We start from the raw sequence: 18,975 nt of genomic DNA, 5'->3' as shown, positions 1-18,975 counted from the left end.
GGATTTTTCTCAAGTACATAAGGAATAGTCTCCAATACAGACTTTTATGTTGGGCCATTTGACAAAATCTTGATCAATGTAAAAGTAATGAAATCATACAAAGTAATAAAATTAGAAATCAATAACAGAAGAAAACGGTGAAATTTCACAAATAAGTGGTAAACAACAAACTCCTGAATAACCAGTGAGTCAAAGAAGAATCCACAAGGGAAATTAGAAAACGCTCTAAAATAACTGAAAATGAAAACAATATGTAGAAAAAACTTATACGGGTCAGTGGTAGAGTAAGTGCTTAGCATAAGCAAGGTCCTGGGTTTAATTCCTGTACCAAAAACAAAGCAAAACAAACTTATGACAGAGAAAGCAGTGTTGAGAGAAAAATTTATAACTGTAAAATGTTTCAAAGGAATAAACTAGACTTCCACCTTAAGAAATTAGAAAAATGAGAACAAACTATCACCAAAGCAAGGAGAAGGAAGAAAACAACAAAGGTGAAAGTGGAAATTAATGCAACACAGAAAAATGATGGAGAAAAATTAATGAAACTAAAAACTGGTCTTCAAAACTATTAACAAAATTGACAAATCTTTAGCTATATGGACCAAGAAAAAAAGATTTGAATTAATAAAATCAGAAATGAAAGATGAAGCTGGGTGTGGTGGTGCAGGCCTGATATCACAGCAATCTGAGAGGCTGAGGCAGGAGGATCATGAGTTCAAAGCCAGCCTCAGCAACTTATCAAGGCACTTAGCAACTCAGCAAGACCTCTTCTCTAAATAAAATACACAAAAGATCTTTATACAAATGGATCTATATAAAATATTATTTTTTGGTCTGACTTTTGCCATTCAACATTAAATTTCAGAATGCTAAAAAAATACACAAAAGGGCTGAGGGTGTGGCTCAGTGGTTAAGTGCCCCTGGGTGCAATCTCTGGTACAAAAAAGAAATGAAAGGTGGCTTCAATAATGTATCTTTTTTAAAAAGTTAGAAGAAAGGATTTTGAATGCTTTCATCATAAAGAAATGATAAGTGTTTAAGTAGGTAGATAGGTTTAACCTGACTTCAATCAGGACACCACTACTTACCTTACAAAATAAAAACTATTAGGAATACTATGAACAAGTGTATGCAAAAATTAGATAATGAAATGGACAGATTTCTAGAAAGACACAAATTGTAATAAATGGCATAGGAAGACAGAAAAATCTGAATATAGTAGATAACAAATCTATTATTTATATCTACAAGTATCTATAAGTCTGAATATATGACAAATAAAGAAATTCAACTAGCAATCAATAATCTTCTCACAATGACATTCTCAGGCCCAGAAGGATTCACCATGGAATATATCAAACATTGAAAGAGATAACACCGATTCTTTATAAACCCTTCCAAAATATAGAAGAGGAGGGGACACTTTTTAACTCAGTCTATAAGGCCAATATTACCCTGTCACCAAAACCAAATAAGTCACAAGAAACAAAAACTACAAACATACCTTATTAATATCAACATAAAAATCCCCCCCAAAAAACAACATAAATCATCAAAGGGATACATATCCCTAACATGCAATGTTGGCTCAGCATACAAAAATCAACCAAATATATCAATTAACAAAATAAAAAAAAAAAAAAGCCACATGATCATCTCAATCTTTGCAAAAAGAGTAATTGACAAAATCCAACATCCTTTCATAATAAAAACACTCAATAAACTTAAAGGCAAATTTCCTCCATGATAAAGGGTAACTATGAAGAACCCACAGCTAACATCATAGTAAATGGTCAAAGATTCAAAGCTCTCCCCCAGGATTAGGAAAAACACAAAAATGTCTCTTGACACCAATTCTGTTCAACATTGGGATGGGGTTCCAGCTAAACCAATTAGGCAACAAAAGAAAATCCTGATAGAAAGAAATGAAGTAAAATTATCTCTATTTAAAGATGACATGCATATAGAAAATCCTAAGTATTCCACAAAAAATATTAGAGCTAATGCAAACAAGTTCAGCAAGGATGCAGGATACAAGATCAGTATGCAAAAATCAGTTATATTCCCATACACTAGCAATGAACAATCCAAAAATGGAACTGAGAAACCAATTTACAACAGCATCAAAAAGAGCAAAATACTTAGGAAAACACTTGGCAAACAAGTACAAGACTGTACACTAAAAACTTCAAAACATTACTAAAAAAATTAGAATAATTGGAATTTCTCAAAACTAAAAACTTCATATTTCTAAGACACTATCAAGAAAGTGAAGAAAGGCTGGGGATATAGCTCAGTTGGTAGAGTGCTTGCCTTGCATGCACAAGGCTCTAGGTTCAATCCCCAGCACCACAAAAAAAAAAAAAAAAAAAAAAAGAAGAAAGTGAAGGAGAGCTGGGGTATATAGCTCAGTGATAAACGCTTGCCTAGCATGTACTAGGGCCCTAGGTTCAATCCCCAGGACTGCCCCTCCCCCAAAAAAAGTAAAAAGATCTCACTGAAATTGCAAACTTCATTAGGTAATAGCATCATATATATATATGAAATATTTTTACACATATATAGTATGTATATAGAAAGAACTCTTATATCTCTGTAATAAAAACCCCAATCCCAATAGTCAACATAATAAGAGGGCAAAGGATCTTAATTAACATTTTCTCAAAGATATACCAATGTCAAATTAGCAAATGAAAATATGCTCAACATCATCATCCTTCATTAGGGTAATGCAAATCAAAACCACAATGACATACCACTTCAAGCCCACAAAAACAACTATAATCAAAAAGATAGACAAAAATAAGTATTGGTAAGAATGTGGAAAAAGTGGAAACTTTAAACATTTCTGATGGGAATATAAAGATACAGTGACTTTGAGAAATCCCTCAAAAGTTAAATCTAAACCTAAGAGTTACTATGTGATTCGGCAGTGCAACTCCTAGAAATATACCAAAGACTGATAGGGAACAGACAGACATTAGTGGTGGGAACATGAGGTTAAGGGAATAATTCTTTAAAGTAGGCCCATCATGCTGACCTCCACATGTTTTCACTTTTGAAAAGCAGCCCTACCTAGCTTAAGGCAACAGGATATGTTACATTCCTAAGGAGCTTAATTAACATTTTCTGTTATTTGCAGAAGAAATGCAGGTCTGAAATAATGCCAGTAAAAAGAACATAAGTTACCCTGAAGGAGGGGACTTCTGTGACCTTTACACAGACCAAATCCCAGAGAGATAAGGGTAATTCTCCTTACCATAAAATCTGTAAAAACAGGTTTCAATTAAAACCAGTCAGCATGAGCCAAAGTGACTCAGAGCTGTCATACCAGTGGGGACTTCAAAGTCTAATGTCATCCTGCTGTCAGTCAAAAGTCAAGAGGCAGATTTGGGAAGGACTCTGTGGAAACTTCCCTAAGGAACCCCAATAAAACTCGAAGGCAGGAGAGGCACACTGTCCCCCTCCTCTCTGAGAGATCCACTCTCTCCCTAGACAGTGTTCCCATTTCCCCTTTCCCATTCCTTTGAATAAACTCATGCCTATTACTCTAAGTAACATGTCTAAAATCTTTCCAGCATGCTTGCAAGAATTAGGGTTTGAAGGGGAGCCTTCATGCTGCTCAGTTTCCCAAAAGACCCCAGACCTGTAACAGAAGGACTGAAATACACATTCACATAAAAACTTAACATATTATAGTAGTATTATTTCATCATAACCAAAATACTGAAAAAAAACAAATGCCCATCATCTAATGAATGGATAGTCAAAATGTGTCATATCCCTCTAACTGAACATTATTCATCCATAAAAAAAGAATGAACTACTGATACATGCTGTAACATTATACTAAGTGAAAGAAATCAGTCACAAAAGACTACATACAGCATTTATATGAAATGTCCAAAGCAGGGATTTCCATAGAGAGAAAGTAGATAATGGTTGCCAAGGGCTGGGAAGAAGATCAAATGGAGAGTGACTATTAATGGGAGGGAATTCAGATTTTTCTTGGGAGTGATGAAAAATGTTCTGAAATTAGTCAGTTGTGATGATTGTACAACTTTGTGAACACACTTAAAAAAAAGAAATCAATGAATTATATGCTTTTAAAAAAGAAAAGGCACCTTCAAAATTCTGCATGATTATTTTCAACCTTTCCATGTATGAACTTAATACTTAAATACATGCAGGCAGAGCAGCACCTGTGGCTGGGAGTGAGGGGACAAGTATTCCATTAATGTCTTGATGCTCTAACTCCTAGGCTACTATAACAGAAAGCTAATATTTGCATTTAAGATGTGGAAAATTTCAGAAATAGTATTATCAGAATACTCTTCAGAAATACAGCAATAACTACCAGAAGAAATAACTCAAAGACTATCTGAATTATGAGGCCAACAAATGGCCAGGAACTAACCTGTCAGATTTTTATATTCTCCACATTTTACGTAATTATTTTAAAAACAAAAACACTATCATGCTCTTCTTCCGATAACTGGATTATTGGAACACTGTAATGGAAAGGCCTGACACTGAGATCAGAGGACTGAATTTCATATCCCATGGCATCGGTTTCCTGTGTGATCCTAAGCTAATCACTCTTACCTTCCTCATCTTTAAAACTGCAGGTAAAATTACCTGTGTCCTAAATAAGGAGCTGTTACAAGAACCAGATAAAACAAAGCAAAAGGAGACTGAAAAGTATGTTTAAAAATGAAAAAATATTTACTCTTTCCATCAAAATATAAATAACCAAATGTTTTTGATTTTGGTTATCAAAATAGATACTCATAATTACTACTGTCTGTCTCTAGGATTTACTTCAATTTGAACTACTTGGATTAGGGACCACACCGGAAATAAACTTCAAATAATTCTATAATCTGCCACATAAATGAAGCACTGTACTTATTATGTGTTAGAGACTAGATTTCTTTCCCCTGAGAGTAAATTAGGTCTGCTAGAAGCTATGTATATGGTTATCCTTGCATTCCTGTACATCAATTTGAAAAAAGTTACCTTTACAGTCAAATCCTCATTACCCAAGGTAACATGAACTTGAACAGGGGGGTAAACACCTTTGTCAGCATGGTGTTCCATAGTTGCTCTCATTGCATTCTGAAATACATCAAGGGTATGTTAAGAATAAAACTTTTTTAAAAAAGAGAAAATATAATTTTCAAGTACATCTGCACTATTTGAATTTAATTCAAAGAATTATAATTCTTATAACCATAAAGATTACTTTAAAATTTTTTTGAGTCAATTTTGGGAGAAAGTTGAAGACTACTTTCATTTAAAGATTCCAACTAAATTCTGCACATTTTCCAAAAGTTGATTTCTAAATACTTTAAACTAGTTAACATTAAAGTAAGATTCCATCCAAACACTTTCAGAATTTTAGTAAATACTAAGCAAAACTTAGTTTTGAAAACTCAGTTACAGCTCTACTTTTAAGAATTCGTTTCTTATAAATTTCTTTAAAAGAAAATAATTTTTTTTCATATAGTAGAAATGCCAATAGTCTTATAATAGCTTCCTTTATTGCAAGTTTGAAACTAAAGATATTTATATTGTAAAACTGTTTGACCAATTTCTAAAGGACATGAGGTACTCAACGCCAATACACTGTGAGCATTAAACACAAGTAACATGACACGTAGCACTGGAGTAGAAATTGATAAAGACTAGCTATAACTGCTACGGGTGTAGCTCAGGGATAGAGCACTTGCCTAGCACCTACGAGGCCTTGAGTCCAAAGCCCAATATTAGGGGTCGGGGAAGATACAACTAAGAAAAGCTAAAGTCGGGACTGAATTTGGAAGAGCATGTTGGCACTGGCACACCATTCAGGACTGAGTAGCCTGAGAAATAGACTGCATTATCCCTATCCAAGGTAGCTCAAGAGGAGGTTCCAACAGAAAACTATTGTCATTACTGGTATGATATAAAATACAGAATATGGAATGCTTCTCATATTAAGCATCATTGGTCTTCATGTGACTGAAATTTCAAGGAAAAGAACATTTTAACACTTTAAGTGCCAATCACACTTAACCACTTTGTTACATTCTGAAAGGTATTAGATGCGTTCTTACAGTCTCAGAACAGAAAAGCATTCTTGAACACTTGCTTTTCTGAGATATTCAGTCAATTTCTGTGTTTCAGTATATTTTTATTTTACATAATCAGACATAAAGCCACCTCTTCTCTATTCTGGTTGCTGATGGTTGCTGGTTGAAGACCTGGTAACTAAAGTAAGGCAAATACAGGCTTCTGACTTAGGGCAGCTGTCTTCAGCCACAGGAACCAGTGCCACTCATCACCCACTTTCATATCAATCAACAAGTGTCATTGGAGGAGAAAAAGAAATACCCGCAACTTTACCAGTATAATTTTATTTAGTTTTCAGATTTTGTTATAAGGAGCAAACATAATGTAGAAGCCTTGTGAGTCAATATGACTTAAAAGGCAAGCATACCAATGGGGCTCAAGGGTAGAAAAAAGATCACTCTTCTAAATATTTTGGTTTACAAAAACATGAATATAACTTTGTTAAGCACCTATAATGGGCTGTCATTGCATTGGACACTTTCACATGTCCAATCTTCATAAATAATATTGATAGTATTATCCTTGTTTTACAGGAGAAGAAACTAAGAAGTTGAGTGACTTGCCCAACGTCACACATACTAAGTGGCAGAAGTGGAATTCAAACTCGGGTCTTTCTAACTCTGAAGTCTGAGCTCACCACTACCTAAAGGTGCCTGACCTTACTTACAAATGGCTGTTCTCCAGCAATGTGGCATGAAATGGCATCTTTTAATGAAATAGAACCCAGAGGAATATTTGACTTGCAGAGCAAATTCCTATCCTCAGGAAAGGACTGATAAAGGTTATGTAATACTATTTTACAAACCTTGAAAAGTTCAAACACCATGTGATAGAGATGGGATGGTACATAAACCACTTGTATTGGTTGTCCTGGTGATTTTGCTATAGAGCAGAAGAGAAAAATATGAAAGTACAGAGAGATGTGCTTAAAGCATTTTTAAGAATAAATTGTGTAGTGATGAAAAGAAAACATTAACTATGGAGGACAGTGTTATTTGGGGGAGAACTGCCACAATACTTCTAAATACTTCTTCACTGTATTAGTGTTTGAACCCCACACTCACTAATAGTGAAAACTGACAAAGACAAAGAGTCCTGTGGTCATTTTTCACAATCTGGCATAATTATTTAACCAACCCATTCTCCCATCCTTCTCTATAACGGTAAGTCTTTTTAAAAGACCTCAACCTTTAGGCATGAATTTTTCTTTCCAAAGAGTATTAAAAGTCTACAGATTCCATAGTCTCATTCATATAAATATATATTTTAAAACCATTTTCTAAAAGTTGCATTTGGGTGGAATGCTGTCTATTTTATCTCAGGCATTTATTTGTATGGAAATCCAGCTGAATAATAATAAAATAATAATCACAATCATAAAAAGTTAGCACCAGTTTCTCAAAGGGCAATAATTCTGCATTTGAACATTTAACAGGAGCAAGCTAGGGGTGGGGAAGGGAAACAAGTGTACCTAGAACAGACCTTTAGAAGAGTGAAGAAATGAGACACACCATGCTTTAGAATAATTCTACCAATAAATCAATTTTAAACTCAGCTAATAAATCAGACTGTCCTCTGAATAAACTCCCCCTTGGGAACACGAATGGGATATCTGGAAACTGCCCACAGCAGTTCATGTTCCCAAACTATCATTTGTGCATTGAGATTCTTAATTAGTAAATGGCACATTGTGAATCAGAAGAATCAACATGGCTTTAGAAAACCACCAAGCAACTCTATTTTCAACTGGGCAATTTCTCCAACCATGCTCCCATTGTAGGGTCCAGAATATGGCTTAGTACAAGTCTATTTGATTTTATTTTTCCCACCATCTTCTTAAAACTGTCAGTCAAACTATCATACTTTCAGGAAAAACAGTGATACTCATTAATCTTCTAAGACATCTAAACCCTTTTTGTCCAAAAGAGTAAAAGACAACCATCAGAGAGAAAGTGATCTCAAATAGATGAGCATTGTTTGTTCCTCTCTTATATACCTAGTCTTTTCATTTCCTCAATTAAAAAAAAAAAAAAAAGATATACAAGTCAGGAAGTCAAAAAAAAAAAAAAAAGGGTAACCTTTACATTACTGAAAGCATACATAAAAGTCAAATGTAATTTTCCTGGCATCATTTTTTTTTCTGACTATCCAGAAAATAAAATATAAGCAATATATCAATTAAAAATAAGGAAAATTGAACAGAAAAAGCCAAAACATTTTTCACAAAGAATCCAACTAAATTATATGTGTGTGTACACACTTGTATATATTTTATAGGATTGCTCTTCAGCTTTTATACCCAATGAAAAATTTAATGAAAAAAAAATTTTTTAAATCAAAACAAATATAAATTCTTCCTACAATTCCTTCTCAGTAGTCATGACACTAATCACTGAAAAGACAACATCATGCTTACCATTTAGTTCTTCAAGTTCTAGTTCAGGAGAGTTAATATAATACAAATCACAGAGACGCCTAGCATTTTCATAGCCATCTAGTGTAAATCAAAACAAAAAAATATTAAATAAATCTCCATAAGTTTCATGCATTAAGATGGCAACAATACTAACAAATGAAAATTTAAAACTCTCTATAGAAGAAAATAAACTTCAATAATCTTAGGGGGAAAAGCATAACATGACAAAATCTAAAATCCATGAAGAAGAATGACAGATTGACTACAATAATTGAAAACATCAGGGCTGGGGTTGTAGCTCAGTGGTAGAGCACTTGCCTAGCACATCTGAGGCACTGGGTTCAATCCTCGGCACAACATAAAAATAAATAAATAAAATAAAGGTATTGTGTCCATCTACAACTAAAAAAATATTTTTAAAAATTTTAAAACATTAGTATGGAAGAAGATACCATAAACACATCAAAAGAAAAACAGCAGGTAAAGAAAATATTTATAATACACATATCAAAAATGAAGACTTTGAGGATTTTAGAAATAGGTATTCTTATTCATTGTTTGATACCTTTTTTCTTTTGGATGTATCAAAAATTTAAATGCATTTAAGTATTATAATTATAGGAATCCTGCCTTATAACATACTAGCCAATGTCAGCATAAGGATGCTCACTGCAATATTGTTGGTAACAAAAAAAAAAAAAGAAAACCACCCAAGTGTGTATTAACAGGAGAATAGATTAATAAGATTAACACATACTGATAAATTCTACATAACCATTCAAGAACATACGGTGGCCAGGCACACTGGTGCATGTCTGTAATCCTAGTGGCTAGGGAGGCTGAGATAGGAGGATTGTAAACTCAAAGGCAATCTCAGTAACAAGAAGGCACTAAGCAATTCAGTGAGACCCTGTCTCTAAATAAAATACAAAATAGGGCTGGGGATATGGCTTGGTGGTTGAGTGCCCTGAGTTCAATCCCCAGTACCATCCCCCGCAAAAAAAACAAAAAACACAAGAATTTAGGGTGTATCCATATGTATCAACATTGTAAGGTATCTATCTGTAAGCTTATAGAAAAATATATGGTATATCCTATATTCCAAAAACAATAAAAATAGGCATGATCAACAATTTCATACATGTATGTACACATGGTACAAAGAGAAAGAATATAAAAAGATGTAACCTAAAATGTTATGAATTATTGCTTCTAGAATAAAGAATTAAAAAGAAGAGAGTAGAGATTTGAGTTTTTTAAAGTGAAAAAGATAGATACCTTCAACAATATCACCAAACTTTGCTTAACAAAGACTTCTATCAACAAAACATTCATCCTATTCATAACACACAATTAATGTTATAAAGTAATTTTCAAACTCACACATTTGCTCCTAACATTTTGTCTCATGATAAAGTAATAGGTGTTTTAGTAGCAAGAAAAACATTCAACTATTTTGACTTTTATAACCTTTCAAAAGAAGAAATGCATTTACCTTTAATAACTTCCACTACATTGCAGTTTGGATTTATACTACCAATGTGTTTTCGATGAGATGGACTTCCTTTTCCACCAAACAATAAAGCTATCAAAAAATAAAAAAACAAATAAGCAAATCTATCTAATTTTCCAGGTTTGATAACTATTTCTCCAAATGGTACTAAATAGAATAGCTATTTTCTTTAAGCATAAAACTGGCATTTTACATTCAATAAAAATACTCCTTTTTAGTCTACTTACTTTTCTTAATAAGCAAAAAAGTGCAACTAAATGCTTTCACTAAAGGGCAGTTTTCTAAATGAATTTAAAATACTCAAACACACTTTATTCAGCAGCTTCTCTCAACTTCAGGACACTTACAGTGCTGATTTAGTAACATTCTGATTGAAATTCGACTCATGTAGAATCGATCCAAAAAGTACTGCACATTCTGGCTGGTGACAGGATCCACCCCGAAGCTCTCCTTGTATTCAATCACACCCTGGGCCATTGTGGGAATAACGTCGTTGTGTCGGTTTCTGATCCGTATCACAGTATCTGTGAAGCTAAAAACCTCAGTCTGTTAAAACAGCCAAATATATTGACAAGTGAGTTTAATACTAAAAAATAAGCTTGCCAGATGTGCGTGTACAACCAGAGAAATGAAGAGTTTAAAAAAATAAAAGGAAGGAAAGAAAAAAAAAAAAGCTTGCCAGGTGTGGTGGGGCAAATCTGTAATCCTGGCAACTCAGGAGGCTGAAGCAGGAGGATTGCAAGTTCAAAGCCAGCTTCAGAAATTTAGCAAGGCCCTAAGTAACTTAGTGAGACCTGTCTCAAAATAAAATACCAAAGGAGCTGGGGATGTGGTTCAATGGTTAGGTGCCCTTGGTATCAAAAAACAAACATAACATCAAAGCTTAGCCAACTATAATAGACAAGAAATCCCTGGTCCAGTCAAAAGAGCTTCAATGCCTGTTTTCCTACACCTACTTAACCAAATTTCAGATCATAAAATATACTGAATCCATAAAGGTATGAGGACCTCTGAAATGAAATTTTCAAAATTTAATTCTTAGACTCCTAAAAGTAAGGCTGCCACACAACACAATTATAATTATTAACAGTGTTCTTTAGTCATTATCAACTAAAATCATCTAAGCACTCTATAAGGATGGTATTCCAAGGAGATTCTGCATAAGGGGAGGCAGAGCACTTGCTTCTAGGGAGTACATGCTTTGTACAAAATCAAGATGAATGAACCAATGAAGGCTGTTGGGATTGGAACTATTCCCTAGAGTTCTAAGGGAGAAAGAACCGCTTAAAACAGAATAGTAAACAAAACAAACCCTCTAATTTCATTCATCCTATGAGTCCATAAAATAGAAGAGGAAAAGTAGACCATTGTACTAAAGGAAAAATCAACTCATACCGCCTTTCCATTTCTATCACTTAGGAGACACTGCATGATTAATTTCAGGAACCAAATAAAAGAGGAAAGCAGTCTTTATTATAAAATAACAAAATCAATCTCCTAACATACCCATCAGAATTTACACTTCCAAATGAGTGCTTTCCCATTCAGAGTCATCGCCTTGAGTACTATTAACTTATACCAATGATGTTCTTACTGCTCAAAACACTTCTGGAATTCCTTATTTGTAATCAGCTTTAAAATCAAACTATGAAGCCAAAATACAAACAACGAGGTTCCTCAAAAACAACAAACAATTCATAATTCCAATGCCCTGTTTATTCATTTACTTCACAGTTCTCTTAAAAAAACAATATGGGATGGGTTTGTGGGTCAGCTGTAGAGCACATGCCTAGCATGCATGAGGCCTAGGGTTTGACACCTCACATCACAAAACGAAAACAAAAACAAAACAGTATTGGGCTGAAATTGTGGCTCAGTGGTAGAGCACTTGCCTCACACGTATGAGACACTGGGTTTGATCCTCAGCATCACATAAAAATAAATAAATAAAATAAAGATAATGTGTCCATTAAAAAAAAAAAAAACCCACAGTATTATTCTGTATAACTGCTCATCTTATTTTCTATTCAGCTCTGAGTGATTGCTTTCAGCAGATTCTACAGCTTCTATAGAAGATTCTAAAGTTTACTTTTAAGTAAGATTCCCTGGGTTCAAATCTGGGTCCTACCATTTGCTGGCTATGTGACCTCAAGTCACCTACCCTCTTTGTGCACAAACATATTATCTCAGCAGAGTTGTCTTAAACACTAAATGACATCACTCATGTAAACTGTGATACCCAACTAGGCACATAGTGATTTTTTTATTTTATTTTCATACCAAAATCATGTCTAAAAATCTAAGAGTTGCTATCCAGTTTAAAGACTGTTCAAAAACTCTATAGAAGATTCTGAGGACAAGACAGTCTTTACATTTTGAGCAACATTCATTGGAATAAGAAGAAACCTGCTGAGGTGACTACTCTGATTTATCAATTTGTATGCTGGTTAGGAAATCAGTCACATCACTTACATTATCATAGAGACGTACAATCATGTTTTTATAGTCTTTTAGTATAACAAAAGAATTGAAATTAGATACCAGTCTTTCACAACTGGAAGGTTTTACATTTAAAAACTAGACTTGTAGATTTTCTTTAAAAACAGAAAAATTCAGATGATTTGAGCAGCATTTCCAAATGGTGATGATCAGTGGTTGACTGAGGGTGAGTGTCCACTGGAAGGCCACACACTCTCCAAGTTTACAGTTCCAGTGGCAATGAGGCCATATCCAGATTTCTACTGATCATCACCCTTGAGCCTTTTTGTCTTTTCCTACTATGAAGAACATTCAGAAATTCCTCTTTCCAGACCAGCTCATTGATAGACATTACCTGCCTTACCAATATGGGCTGCTATAAATACATAGATATATCATACATTCTAAAGTAGAAGAAAGCTAAAAGTTCATCAATTTCCCTACAGTGGTCCAATAGCAGGTTTAAATGTAATACATTTATGTTTTTTTTTTTAATATTTTTTTAGTTGCAGATGGACACACAGTATCCTTATTTACTTTTATGTGGTGCTGAGGATCGAATCCAGTGCCTCACATATGCCAGGCAAGCATTTTACCATTGAGCTACAGCTGCAGCCCCCATTTATATTTTTATATAATGTTTAAAGGATATAAAAATTGGGTTTGGAATAGAGTCAAACTCATATACTTACTCATAAATAGCTTTAGCATCTTCGGCACTTTTATCCTTAAACTCAAGAAGCTCCTGAAGACTCTGAATATACCTGAAATGCAAATCTGGGTTAGAGTTTTCTTTTTTCTTTTGGTACTGGGAATTGAACTCAGGGACACTAAACACCTGAGCCACATCCCAACCCTTTTTAAAAAATATTTTATTTAAAGACAGGGTGTCTCTATGGGCTAGGGATGTGGCTCATGCGGTAGCGTGCTCGCCTGGCATGCGTGCAGCCCGGGTTCGACCCTCAGCACCACATACAAACAAAGATGTTGTGTCCGCTGAAAACTAAAATATAAATATTAAAAAAATTCTCTCTTTTTCTCTCTCTCCCTCTTTAAAAAAAAAAAAAATTTAAAGACAGGGTCTCACTAAGTTGACTAGGGCCTCACTAAGTTGCTTAGGGCCTTGCTAAGTTTCTGAGGCTAGCTTTGAACTCTCAATCCTCCTGCCTCTGCGTCCTGAGCCCCTGGGATTATAGGCATGTGCCACCACACCTGGCAGGGATTAAAGTTTTCTACATTCTGAAAGTTCAATATTGTGAAAATCAGCTTAAAAAACCTACTTTAAAATTTAAATTTTAAAATAAAAATTATAAAATTTTATAATAAAAATTATAAATAAAAAATAAAAAGGGATAGTGATATAGTTCAGTGGCAGAAAGCCCCTAGGTTCAACCCCTAGAAAGCCAAAATAAAAGGTCAAATTTCATTTTAAGATTTCCTATTTCAAGGTCTATATACTAAAATAGTTTTTAAATCTTTCAAACCCCACCGTGAATTACAGTATAAATACTGACTGTCCTGAAAACTAAATCTGATATGCTAACTAACCATGTGATCTTGGGCAAATGGCTTGTTTAGTCTCAGTAAAAGGAGGAGGTTAGCTTACCTTGCTCTAACAATCTAACTTAAATGTTTGTATTTTAAAAGCTTAAGTTTAGATGCATATACCCAGTCAACAAATATTTGCTGAGAGCCTATAATCTACCATATTTCTTTTACCATGTGGCTTAGAGAGAACTAAACACAAATATGAAATCATGAAAATAAAGGTTGTCAATTTACCTCACAATTCAAGACAGCAAAACACCTGTTTATGAATGACCAAAATGAGAAAGGTCAAATGACTTCCTGAAGGTCATGCAGCCACAGTACAATGGCACTACAGGGCCAGTGCTAAAATTACCTCACAATCAGTGTTAAGTTCTACTTCAGCAGTTTATCTACAACTTCTGTAACTTAGCAGGCAACAAGGACAATGAAAGTATTTTTCAAATCTGTAAATCCATATGTTGGTCTAGAAAACTAATCCTGAAAAGCAATAGGCTTTACTTGCTTTCCAAAATGCAGAACACCATTCTGAAGCTGCTATTCTGTTTTAACCCTTAATTTTCTCATCATTGGTAAGAAAAAGTATGTTCTTTAAGAGATATTTGAACACCTACCTCTTCTAAGACCAAATTTCAAAGAGTATATGCTACTCTTTCTTTTTCTCATTCCCCAGAACTTCCCATCCTCCCACCTCTTGGTCCCTTTCCTCTACTGATCTCCCTTTGATTTTTAAGAGATCCACCACATCTTTTTTTCCTCTCTAAGTTCCACACGAGAGAAACATATACCCTTGACCTCTGAGACTGACTTACTTTGCTTAACATGATGGCCCCTAGTTCCATCCAAAATCCTACAAATGCCATGATTCATTTTTCTTTATGACTGAATAAAATTCCATTGTGTATATATCCCATATTTTCTTTATCCATTCATCCACTGATGGACACCTAGCCTGGTTCCATAGTTTGGCTATGGTGAATTGTGTTGCTCTGAACATGGTATGCATGTATCACTGTAGTAAGATGACTTTTAATTCTTCAGGATAAACACTAAGAAGTGGAACTGAGTTTGTAGTTCAGTTATAGAGCACTTGCTTAGCACATGTGAGGCACTGGGTTTAATCTTCAGTACCATATAAAAATAAATAAATAAAAATATTTTGTCCATCTAACACTAAAAAAAATTTTTTAAATACTAAGTAGTGGTATAGATAGGTCATATAATGGTTCTATGCCTAGTCTTTAAGGAACCTCCATAAAGGTAGAATATGCAACTTTTACAAAAGAATTTTTTTAAAATATTATTTATTTTTAGTTTTTCGGCAGACACAACATCATTGTTTGTATGTGGTGCTGAGGATCGAACCTGGGCCGCACGCATGCCAGACGATGCGCTACTGCTTGAGCCACATCCCCTACAAAAGAATTTTAAGAAACAGGAAAAACTTCCTTCAGAAAATTATATTTTCTCCTTCAATTCCATGATAATTTCTAAAACATTGCCTCTTACTTAAACCACATGTATTCCAACCATGATGGCTCAGGCCTATAATCCCAGAGACTCAGGAGGCTGAGGCAGGAGGATTGCAAGTTCAAGGCCAGCCTCAGCAACTTAGCAAGACCCTATCTCAAAATAAAACAATTAAAGGCCTAGACCTAGAGATGTAGTTCAGTGGCTCTGGGTTCAGTCTCTAGTACCAAAAATTAAAAAAAATAAAATAAAATAAAAAAATATATATATATATATATAAAAATAAACACACATTTATAACTGTTCCATACTTGGACCAGATAACAACTGATGATCATATATGCAATAGTCCTACTTTTTTTTGCTCATTTTAAAAACTGATTTTGGATCAGGGTTTCACTCAAGCTATAACTCCTACAAAAGGAAAATTAGGATTTCCATGAATCAATTGGGAAATGTCTTACAGTTACACTTTTCCATTTAAGACTTAACTCTGGCCAGTGTATGTGTACTTTTTCTTTCCTTTTTAAAAATTTATAGTCCTTAAGAGCATAAATTTTTAAAATTAGTAACATTAACAACAAGGGCTACTGATAGGTGGCCACATAGAAACGTGTACCCTTAAGACCTTTACTATCATTTTTGGAAAGAAAAATCACAGTTTCTATACAATTTCAATAACTTCACTTTTAAAATGGAAGAATACGATCAGTACATGTTGTATGTACATATTGAAACATCACACTGAACCTCACTAAAGTATATAATAAATACATGTTAATAAAAACCGAGTAAATTTTAACTTTTGTGATTTATAAAGATAAATGCAGTTTACATGCATACATCCCTTTAGCAAAGGCACCTTTACTTTATCAACCATATGCACCTTTTAATAGCTTTCATAATTCTGACAGCAGCAGGGTATAGTAGAGCCCAGTGAATCGGGGTTTGAATCCCAGCTCCACTATCTGTGGTATCCCCTTAGGCAAAAGACTTCACCTATACGTGACTCATCCTCACCGTGTAAAATGAAGTTAATAACTACCAAGCAGGGTCACTGAAGAAAATGAAGGTAATGTACATAAGTATCCAGCCAACAACAAGTGGTAGATATTTGTCTTATATTAGATTATAACATCACTGCATATTTAATAACATAAATCTTAATTTGGTATCTGTATTTCTGTGCACATCTGACTGGTTTTCTCAAAACCAAGGCATGATAAAGCCCAGAATTCAGATGACAACCCTAGATATATAACTCTCCACCCCACCCTACCCCCAAAAAGCAAAAGAGAACTACTGCTACCACCATAAGATTCCACTGAAAAGTAAAAAAGCATTTGGTTTAACCTTGAGTAAAGTCCATGATTCCATCAAAATTACAAACACAAAATGGGAAGGTTACCAGCTTTGAACCAATTGAACGGATGGCGTCCTGAGAAGATTATCTGGAAGAAGACTTATTTCTTTCATTATATTTGCCAGTCTCACAGGTAACTCTTGCCGCAGAAACATAAATGAGGTCTTTTCACAAGCATTCACCGATCCTGAAAATAAACACAGAAGGAAAAACAGTTAAGTAAAAACCTAAGGCACTAGAAGTCAAGAAGTAGGGAGAAATGCAGGGGAGTTACCTGGTCAGGCCAGAGTGGAAGAATCACAGAAATCAAAACCACCAATGCCTGTTCAGCAACCATTTTCAAGCAAGACCTAGCCAATTGTGTAATTCATGGAAAGCCACCTGCACCTCCTCTATCTCCATTCCTATATCAGAATGCTAAGCTGGATAAAAAAAAAAAAAAAAAAAATGTCCTTTGGCAAGTTGCTTCACTTAAAGTTAAGCCAAAAGGTCATATTATTTCAGCAATACATTTTTAATTAATTGAATCTTGCTGCTTTAGCAAAGGCACCTTTACTTTATCAACAGCAGAAACTATGGTATTACAGGAAAACAACCTGTGAAAATGTAACAGTGGTATACTTGCAAACAAGGTCAAATTACCCTACTCACCACACTACTGTCATTTTAAAGTAAAAGTTAGAGTGATGGTGTGTTTTGAGCCAAAACAAACAAAAAACCCTCAACGAAACAAAACAAAGAAACCACCACTACCTGCCACCATAAACCACTGTCTTAAGATAAGCTGGCAGCCATACTCTTATCTTTCAAGCCCACTAGCTATATTAGTGACCTCACAGCACTTACAACAATGAAGATAACTTTTTCTACTCAAAACTTTTGGACTTTTCAAAACAGTCTATGTTGAGTTTTCCCTTTTCCCCTTATGGCCCCCAGATGAGAAGTCAAAGTCAAATGCCTAATTTCCATTCCTTCTGCAATCTGTTGCACACATTCCAGACAACCTGGATGAAAAGTGGTAAACTCCACAGTCTCCTGCACTCCTGTACTTTACACATGCTCAAGATTCATTGGCTACTTATGCAATGAATGTGCTGTTGGTGGAAACAGTCTTAAGCCACTGGCAAGGAAAACATTCTAAAGAAACACTGGGTCAGTTATAACTTGCTTTCCCTATATTCATGCCAATTCTATGCAATCATCATATGATTGTACTTACAATCACTCTACATATTTCGAAAGCTATTCCCGGAGGTGCCTGCACTCAGGACTCTCGCCCGAACCTGGCTCCCCCATAGGGGCCTGGTCCCGAGAGCGCACCTGCACACGTGCACAGAAAGAAGGGACGTCATTCTGCCTACCACCCTTCTGATTTGTTTTCAACAGCACAGAGTAAAAAAGCTACACGCCCCCAGGTATTTACCCGGCCTGCTAGCACCAGCACCCTCAAGAGAGGAAGGAAGAACATGTGGGGGGGGGGCGACTGAGGAGAAGGGGGAGCAGAGGTAGCCGCCCCCGGTCTCAGCTCCGCGCCCGGAGCCGCACAAAGGCCCGAGGTGGGCCGCGCTCACCGAAGTCCAGGAACTGCTTCATGGAAAGCGGCGACGGCGAGAAGCGCGCGTAGAAGTCCACTTGGCCCGGAACGCCGCGTTCCGACGCCGGGCCGGAGCCCGAATCCGAGGCGAGGCTGCGGCTGGCGCTGGGGCCGTAGGCGCGTAGCCCCGGGCCCGGGCCGGCCGAGGCGGCTACGCGCACCAGCCGCGCCAGCCTCATGCCGAGCCCAGCCGGAGGAGCCGGAGCCCCCGGCGCTAGCTCGCAGCTCCGCGCTGCGGCCAGGCGCTACGTGAGGGACGTGGCGGGCCGCGGGGGCGGGGAGCGGCTGTCACCGCTGGGGCCACCGCCCCCTTGCGGGAGCCCCGCCCCTAAATGGGCGGGGCCAGATGGGAGGGAGGCGGTGCTAGGGGAGCACGCGAGTCGCCGGGCGCCCGAACCCCGGAGCAGACTCGGGCTGGCGGGGTAGGGCGGGGGACACCCCACGAGCTCCTGGGCAGGCAGAGAGTGGCCGTTGGCACC

General features: G+C 36.1%; 1 protein-coding gene across 1 annotated transcript in view; it reads right to left on the bottom strand.

Annotated features, from left to right (window-relative positions):
• The window catches only part of Pdk1 (pyruvate dehydrogenase kinase 1), a 36,303-nt gene extending 17,591 nt beyond the window's left edge, over positions 1 to 18,712 (bottom strand). Inside the window, exons 1-8 of the mRNA XM_046447455.2 lie at positions 18,474 to 18,712; positions 16,948 to 17,089; positions 13,214 to 13,285; positions 10,391 to 10,575; positions 10,026 to 10,115; positions 8,531 to 8,608; positions 6,920 to 6,996; positions 5,020 to 5,118 (exon numbers count right to left, since the gene is read on the bottom strand). Of these exons, the coding sequence (XP_046303411.1) occupies positions 5,020 to 5,118; positions 6,920 to 6,996; positions 8,531 to 8,608; positions 10,026 to 10,115; positions 10,391 to 10,575; positions 13,214 to 13,285; positions 16,948 to 17,089; positions 18,474 to 18,675 (945 nt within the window). The 5' untranslated portion in view covers positions 18,676 to 18,712. The remainder of the gene's footprint in view (positions 1 to 5,019; positions 5,119 to 6,919; positions 6,997 to 8,530; positions 8,609 to 10,025; positions 10,116 to 10,390; positions 10,576 to 13,213; positions 13,286 to 16,947; positions 17,090 to 18,473) is intronic.
• Positions 18,713 to 18,975: the final 263 nt, after the last annotated feature.

The sequence above is a fragment of the Marmota monax genome, unplaced genomic scaffold (assembly GCF_021218885.2).
Source record: "Marmota monax isolate L192 unplaced genomic scaffold, Marmota_monax_Labrador192_F-V1.1 WCK01_AAM20220418_F8-fsc00007, whole genome shotgun sequence".
Classification (NCBI taxonomy): Eukaryota; Metazoa; Chordata; class Mammalia; order Rodentia; family Sciuridae; genus Marmota; species Marmota monax.
Note: the sequence above shows the minus strand (reverse complement) of the source record. Positions and strands in the feature narration are given on the sequence as shown.